Genomic DNA, 8,644 nt, shown 5'->3' on the forward strand with positions numbered 1-8,644 from the left:
CGTACTGGCGATTATACGGGCCATAAATAGAGCTGCTACTGCTCTTTTTTTGAAGTTTGCGGTTCGTGTAGCGAAACAATTGCGGCCTTGAACGCAACGCAGTATTCTCCCGGAAATGGTCAGAAGGCGAAGGCGTGTTTCGGGAAGACGTGGCTGTGCTGCAGTGGCAGCTCGGAGCTTCAATGGCGGCATCTGTTAGCACCAACATTCTTAGATGAACACTTTCTTATTTTAATTTTCTTTGAGGCTCGCTGCTCCACTTAGCGCCAAGATGATCTCCTTGACGGACTCGCAAAGTAAGGCTTCGTATGACTGAGCATCAGATTAGCCTTTTTGTACCAATCTGGCTTCTTGAGCCCTTTAGCTAATGGTTAGCACGTTGAGGCTAAGAATTCTGCCTGTTTATTTCATGTTCCACTTGAGTCAATTTCTTTTGTGCGTTGATGTTTTCTTTTCGAATTTACTGCACTTGCTGTAACGTTCAACGTTTGAAATGATAAGAAATTGCTTCATAAAATGTAGTAAATCAGAAATCTACCACATTGCTCTCGCTTGTGCATTTAAAATAAATCTTGCCTTGATAATACTGAGTTGTTGTAGTACCAATAGATAATGTTTCTACAAAAATATGACAGAAATACTAAAAAAAATACTACTATAGAAATTCTACATAATTATTATGACTTGCTTCCATCCAATCTGCACCACTTATCCTCAGTAGGGTCGCGGGGGTGCTGGAACCCATCCCAGCTACCTTTGGGCAGTGGGCAGGGGACACCCTCAACTGCTTGCCAGCCAGTCGGAGGGCACACAGGGACAGACAATTCGCCGGGTCATACACAGCTAGGGACAATTTGGACTGGCTAATTCACCTGAATTGCATGTTTTTGGAATGTGGGAGGAAACCGGAGTGCCCGGAGGAAACCCACTCAAGCACGGGGAGAACATGCAAACTCCACACAGGAAGGTTCGATCTCATGACCTCAGAACTGTGTGCCGCACCCGTTCTAACCACTGCCTCGCCGTGCTGCCCTTACTATGACTTGACTTTTCCTTTTTGTGTTAATTATGAAATATTTTGTAGCTTTTCAGTGGAACGGTATTATTATTTTAGTATTTCTGTAGGTAGGATTTTTGTAGTACATCTGCTGTTGGATATTTTTAGTATTCATGTATTCCGGTAGAAATATATGTGTTGGCTTTCTGTATTATTCGGTACAGCCCTTTGAGACATCTTGTGATTAAAAGCTAAACAATTAAATTATTTCTGTGTTTCCCCCCTCTTAAAACACACTTACTCATGCATTTACCTCATGTTTTCTTTCATGGGGTGTTTCCCGCCTATGCATAAAATGCCATTGTAGTAAGCCTTAATTCTAGTTTAGCTCATCTGAGTAGACGTCATATTTATTATATTTGATGCAGTCAGGCGGTCATATTCAAATTAAGAGTCTACATACCCAGTAAGTTGCATGCAAATGCTCAGAAAGACTATGCAAATACCCATTTCCTTAAAATTCTTGAACTTTTTGACATTCTCAGATTTCCCGTGCAAAATAAGATTAAGATAGAAACTTTAATACCGTTGATTTTTCACAGCAGTCATTCCTTCCTTGATAAATGAGCAAGATGGTAACCGTCAGGCCTGGCGGCACAGACAGTCGCAGCCCCCTCTCCTTCGGAGAACTACGGCGCCTTGAGTGTCTCAACAACGACGACAGCTCAGCTAGGCCTCTGTGAACAAGTCATCTGTCACAGTTCGAAAGTGGTTGTTGGTTATGACTGTGGAGACCTTTTTACTTTATCTATCGATCCACAAACGTGTTTTACATCAACAGGACGCGTGTATGTGTAACCACCCTCAATCATGCGCGACACAAGGGTTCACAGTCACCCGCTTTATTGCCTGCATTCAATAAACAAAACAAAGAAGTCAGAGCGTCTGTGCACGACTGCATACATCTAAAACATGAACATTTCAAAAAACGAGACATTGCAATTTTTAAATATACATCTTTTAGCACGACATATACATTTATATACAAAAATAGTTTGTGAAAGCATCTCCTATATTTAGCAAAATACGAACTTTTACCCAAACTGATATTGGGCACAGCTTACCTTCAGCACGAGGTGATATAGCTGAAGGTCCGCTTCCCGCAGGCTTTTGTGTCTCTGTCTGCCCTAACAGCGCTGAAGCCGGGTAGCTCTACGTTAGCGTCCGGGATGCTAGACGTGAGCCAGGTTTCCGTAAAACACAGCAAACTGCACTCCCTGTACGCTTTAAAATTTTTCACCGGCACATCCCGTTCGTCGGTCTAATTTGGTAGCCGCTTAGCTAGCTCGGGCTCTGCATCCACGATAGGGCCCCCTCTTCACAACGGCACGAGAATTCTTGAGGGCAAGGAGTTGATTCCTCCAATAAACGTTAAAACCCCTAACCATAGGATAGAAAAGATAGTTGTCAAAGGGGACAAAAATCACCGAAGATAGAAGCAGACACATAAAACAAGAAATCACAAAAAGAGCGAAATAACACGGAGCTGCCGGAATGGCTGCCGCTCGCGGCGGCGCCTATGATTTTCTGAGAATTGAAAAAAACAATCCAATTTCAACTCTGTTACATATGTTCCCCGCAGAAATTGGAATGGGGTTAACGGGCTTCGGCGTGTTTTTCCTCTTCTTTGGAATGATCCTCTTCTTTGACAAAGCACTCCTGGCAATCGGGAACGTGAGTGTGAAAATCCCATTGGATGGGAATGACTCTTGGACGTTCTACAATCAATTTATTGTAAACTCTGGAATCTTATATTGTTTCATTTTTTTTTTCTTTTGTCCTTTAGATCCTGTTTGTCGCAGGACTCGCCTTCGTTATCGGTTTAGAGAGGACATTCCGCTTCTTTTTCCAAAAGCACAAAATGAAAGCCACCAGTTTCTTCCTCGGAGGTGTGTTCATCGTGCTCGTCGGCTGGCCCATCATCGGTGTCGTGCTGGAAGTGTATGGATTTTTCCTCTTATTCAGGTAAGAATTCACGAGGAAGGGCAAAAGCTGTATTTTAAGAGAAAAAGGCCAATTTTGGAACCCCGGGTCACGTGTTTTTAGGGCTGCGCTTGTTTTACGAAGTAATAGCTCTCAATTCAAGTTCATAACTCATTACCAAATGGTATAGCTGCTTTATCTTATGTTATATAAATCTGATGTTGTTGTATTGCTTTTGTTTTTAATAATACAAATCATTTCTGTCCCTGTTCCAGAGGCTTCTTTCCCGTTGTAATAGGCTTTATCAGAAGGATACCTGTCCTTGGGTCCATCTTAAACCTGCCCTTCATCAGTGCAGTAAGTCTTTTCCAATCCAAGTTTGTTTTGGGGGTTATTTACAGCAGCGAGTAGGTCAGGCACCTCAATTTAGCAGAAATGACTAGAATAAAATGCAATTACACCATTTATAGTCCCTTCAATATGCAGTACGGGCAGCGTTGTCCGAGTGTGTTGCGACGATCTCGCCAGAGGCCAATTTTATCAACAATCGATAAAGGTGAGGGACGGGCCTGGCCTGGCAATAAATACCTTTTTCTCCCTTGTGGTGGAACATAAAAAATGTTGAGCGATGCGTTATCCATATCATTAATGTAACTTTTTCAGTTGATTTAAAAAAAAAGCATCAAAACTGACTGAGGATATCATTTCTTCCTCATGCCATGAGGCTCTTTAACGCCAACCGGGGGAGTAAAAGCCCACATGAAACCCCACCCCCACATTTGCATATTACCCTATTTTTATGACAGTGTGTATATTCCGTAGCACTATTTAAATACTCTACAACAAAACGTTATATTGGCTATTTTTGTATTCTTTATCTTTATTCTATTATTTTATTTTTCAACACAAGGATACTGCTGGAAGTGTGACTTTCCCTACGGGGATGAATAAACTATCTATCAAAACGCTTCATGGGGAAATGTTGGTATTCCTCTTTGGGCATTAAGAACGAACCTTCCTTATTGATTGTAATTTCAGCAGATCCAAAAATGGAACACTTAATCAGGTTGGCCCTGCAATGGTGTCTTCATTTGGGATGACTGTTTTTGTCCTTTTTGTTTTTCAAAGCCTTCCTAGGATAATCAGCAATCGTGGTCAGTCACTGTCGATTTTCCTTGCATGCAATTTGTTGCAAAATACCCTGGGCGGACACCTATTATCACTCATTTCTGGAATCTTAAGGGGAAAAAATGTCAAATTCCTATCGGTTTAGGTGATTTCTTTGGAAGAAACATACACGGCTTCTCTTACTGCTTTATGTGTTAAACATTTGTTTATAGGTTTGTTGCCCGATGACAATTTTTTTGCGCATTGGGACAAAAAATGCTATAAAGGCCAAGAGGAATAGAAATGGGTGATGCATTTAATTTTTGGATGAACAGTATTCAGATAGTATTGAATCAGATACTTGGTTGGTTGGATCTCTTAACCACTATGGTGGTACGGTCACCATTTACTGTTGTGTTTTGGGCAAGTACAGCCTGATATCGCCTATCCCTCTCCAGGCCAACATATGTTTCCACCTGGTTTCCATGGCATTGAGGCTACACTCTTACGGTTAGCTGAAGCTAAGAAAATAACAAAATACTTTTCCGATACAATAAGTATTATGGACTCGATAACAATATATACTAGAATGACAATAAAGTAGATCTGAATCTGAATAAACATTTAATGTCTCTTACCTGATATGAAGTGTGTGCTGCAAACCCGAGGAGATGAGTGCCTTGGTCCAATCTTTTCGCTTTGCTGCGTTTTATTACAACTCTCTTTTCTTTCTGATCAGGAGTGTCAGCTGGGATCCCGGAAAACTTCAAATTACGATCACTAAAATGTTTTCTCGGATTCTGGCACACAGTCTGACGACATTTTAACACCGAACAAGCAGAAACGAAAGCTTAGTTTACTCTGTCCTTTATCGGCACCTATATTTGGGGATTTGGCGGATATCGATATCGGCTTTTTTATGTATGTATTCGGTGGATTGAATATATTTAAAACTGGGTAAGAAGAGCAGACCAGGACTTTCCCTTTCTCAAACAAAAGCTTTCCGGAGTCAACACGCTGCAGAATGGGGGCGGTTGCTAATATTGAGATTTTAAAAAGTCTGTGCGCCTTGCTAGAAAACTGCGTGTGATTAAGAGATAGCGTCAAAAGTGTAGTTTACTTGTTTTTGGGAAGCACGTTCAGATGGAGACTAATACATTTACATGAGTTGGTCAATAAAGCTTGTGTGTTCACGATTAAGAGTGGGGATACAAAAGCACGCTAAAATGGAAGGCTGAGTGATTAGCTGTTACCATAACATGAGTTCATCATTCTGGCTCTAAAATGTTTCTATTCGCCAGCTTTGTTGAATTTTTTTTATTTTCTGTACTGTTATTTTTTTGTTGAAGTGAAAGATAAGTCAATTGAGTTGAAATTCTAATGCATTTATTGTTAAAGGTTTCAGATAGCTGTTAAATTTCTATCTGAATTTATGTAATGTTTGCATTTTTGACAATTTCTCATGTCAATTTTTAAGCTTTTACAGCGAATGAATATCGGTTACCTGCCTCTTCTTGATACAAATTATCATACCGGCCCTGAAAAACACGTATCGGTTGATCCATAATAAAAATGTGATTTTTTTTCTCTTTCTTTTCGCTAATTAATCATTTTATTAAGCGTTTCAACAGGAGGGTTAAAGTGAATATCGAGTCAAAAATTGTCATTCCATTATGAAGCATGGTTCCTCAATCATCCGATCCAGCTATTCCGATCAATGTAAGGTTGTCGGATCAAGACCTAAACGCATGTATCAACTAAGTATTAGTATCCAAATATTATAAACTAGCAGAAACCTTATACATTGAATAGATGGGTCAAGCTAATAATTAAGCTTATTATTATTATTGTGACTATCATGACTATTATGTTGATTGTTGTGTTATCATTATCAACTATATGTCTATTCTTATTGGTGTTGTTGAACATTGTTATTATATAACTGTCACCATCATATTATGCAAATCCATCACAATATGGGCCTATATTTATGAACAAAAAAACGATGAGGCGAATAAATATGTTGGTTAAGGTGGTGAAAAAAAAACTCCATAAATGAGGATACAATCACAACAAAGGACACAAAAGGTGTATGAACTGCTCATCTCAGGGTTAGGGCAGACAAGTGGGAGCTTGATGCTAAAGGCATCCGGCTCAAGCTGCCGTTTCACAATGAGCAATCCTAGCAGACCGACGCGGATGATTTTTTTTCCTGCCCTGCCACCGGCCGTCTCCTGTTTTGTCATCTTCCATGTTTTTCTTCTTCTCTTTCCAGTACGTGGACAAAGCGAGCGAGAGCAACACCATGGTGTAACACACCGACCGAGATGTCTTCATTTGAGTGTAGCGGGTCGAAGGACGCAACGCAATCTGCCACTGGAAACAATTTGAAGTTGCTCAGGTCGTACACTCAGTGACAACATCTCCCCGCAGGCGGAGAAAGAAAGACTGCTTCTATTTCCCCGTCATCACTGCCCACCAGTAGTTCCACGGTTTATACTCTGTCCCAATTGATTAAGTCTCGTGCGAAAGTGGGGAATTGAAGGCGTCGCAAGATATGTGGAGCATCGAACCGACAACCTTGTGCCAGAATGAATAGTGGACTGTTTATGCCGTCTTGTCCTTTTGTGCCTCTGCTTTACGTTCTAAAGAGCTTTTAAGTGCAGAATTTTTATTTGAGATATGATGATGAGGCGTTTAATCAAGCCAATCTCTACGGTATTAAATATCAGGTGTGCCACCTACAGTTGAGGATGAGTCAGTTAAACACATGAATGTGAAAATAATAAGATGTTGACATTATGGTTGAGTCCATCCAAGGTAAGTTGGGTGCATTGTGATCGGTAGGCCTTTTAAATGCAGATTCCATTTTCAAACGATATCGCTTTTGTATATCGAGGCGCGTCCACAAGTGAATTGCTTCCAACCCCAAATTTGCGGTCAAAGACAAAGTATTTTCACTGTTTTGGTTTCATTGAAATACAATTTCTGTTCCCGTTTGGCAAGGTAGAGATGTTGATATCGGCGGTGGAGGTATGCTACCAACTTTCCCCGAATCTGAAATGTACATTGTGTGTTTTCAGTATTTTGTATAAACATTTGTCACTAAAGAAGTAGGAAGAAAAACTGTTTGGCCGAAATCGCTTGAACACGACAAACCAAATCTTAATTTGACTTGAATGAGCAAATCTCTATTTTCTTTTGCGGCTTCATTTAAAATTCTGTCGGACTTTCGGTCAATATAAACCGGACGATTTGATTTCAGATGCCGCCATTTTTAAGAACGGACCATTTTGATTAAAGACATTAAAGGTGTAATGTTTGAGCACTAGATGGCACTATATTGTCTTCATGCGAACAAAAACCAGTACCAAATGACCGCTGGTTTTCGTCTCGAGCAGCAAGATACCAGACAAACATGGCGGAGACTATCAGGTAGAGATTTCTATATGTAAATGAAATACACATTTTTGACCAATGAATATTTATAGAAATTAACTTTGGAGTGATAGTTAATATAATATTGCTCAATATTCAAATCAGTCTCTTTACTGAATGAAAGTTTTTTTTTTTGTACGACTAGGAGGTTCTTAATATCACACACTGTCCCTTTAATGTTTAAAGTTTAGTTAGGCAGCTCACCAGTTCCAGTTAGAATATTCTTTGTGAGTTGATAAGATGAATGTTTTTGCAATACTGGAGTAGACATTCCAAGTCTTGTATCGAAGAACAAATATGTAGACTGCCAATGAATACAAATCCATCCATTATCTACACCGCTTATCCTCAGTAGGGTCACGGGGGTGCTGGAGCCCATCCCAGCTATCTGTGGGCAGGGGACACCCTCAACTGCTTGCCAGCCAGTCGCATGGCACACAGACAGACAACTCACCCGCTCAGTCACACCTAGGGACAATTTGGACAAGCAGATTACCCGGACATGCATGTTTTTGGAATGTGGGAGGAAACCCATGCAAGCACGGCGAGAACATGCAAACTCCACACAGGAAGGTTCGATCTCATGACTTCAAAACTGCTGCCCCTGAATACAAATTAGTCTGTAAAACACAGAAAGGGTTTAACATGTGTGCACAGGCCTGGCCCTAGTTTTCATGGGGCCCTTAACACAATTTTGATCTGGGGCCCCCTATTACCTGATCAGTTGCATACCAACAAAGAGCCATTCCATGTTTTACTCTGCCTTTACAAATACACCTACAAGACTAGATGTGAGAAATTTCTATTGTAGTTCGATTATAATCCACATTTCATTATAATCTACAATGGAAAAGGCCAGGAAAGAATACAACAAATTTGCAGAAACATCTCAAATTAATGTTTGGCAAGGTGAGCAACTTCCCCTATTGCGTGGGACTGGATAGGTGAATGCATGAGCAAGTAAGGAGAAGAACTGGTGTGGGGTAAGAGAACTTCCTGAGAGGGTTTGGACATATGGAAAGAATGGATGAATGCCGTTTGACTAAAAGAGTATGTCGTGCAGAAGTGGTGGGAAATGGAATGAGAGGAGGACCCAAATTAAGTAGGATGGGTGGGGTG

General features: G+C 40.6%; 1 protein-coding gene across 1 annotated transcript; it reads left to right on the plus strand.

Moving 5' to 3' along the window:
- Positions 1-109: 109 nt before the first annotated feature.
- Positions 110-7,418, plus strand: golt1ba (golgi transport 1Ba). Its single transcript, XM_088348146.1, has 5 exons — positions 110-296; positions 2,640-2,731; positions 2,844-3,022; positions 3,256-3,337; positions 6,363-7,418. The coding sequence occupies exons 1-5, from the start codon at positions 272-274 to the stop codon at positions 6,399-6,401; spliced, it is 417 nt and encodes a 138-aa protein (XP_088204272.1). The 5' UTR covers positions 110-271; the 3' UTR covers positions 6,402-7,418.
- The last annotated feature ends 1,226 nt before the right edge of the window (positions 7,419-8,644 follow it).

This window comes from Urocampus carinirostris, chromosome 11, assembly GCF_059441175.1.
Source record: "Urocampus carinirostris isolate Australia breed hairy pipefish chromosome 11, RoL_Ucar_1.0, whole genome shotgun sequence".
Classification (NCBI taxonomy): Eukaryota; Metazoa; Chordata; class Actinopteri; order Syngnathiformes; family Syngnathidae; genus Urocampus; species Urocampus carinirostris.

What these genes read in the sequence shown, in the direction of transcription:
- golt1ba (XM_088348146.1), top strand. Translation starts at nt 272, where the DNA reads ATGATCTCCTTGACGGACTCGCAAA. An exon ending in CTCCTTGACGGACTCGCAAA is followed by an intron (nt 297 to 2,639) that starts GTAAGGCTTCGT and finishes TGTTCCCCGCAG; the next exon opens with AAATTGGAATGGGGTTAACG. An exon ending in ACCTGCCCTTCATCAGTGCA is followed by an intron (nt 3,338 to 6,362) that starts GTAAGTCTTTTC and finishes TTCTCTTTCCAG; the next exon opens with TACGTGGACAAAGCGAGCGA.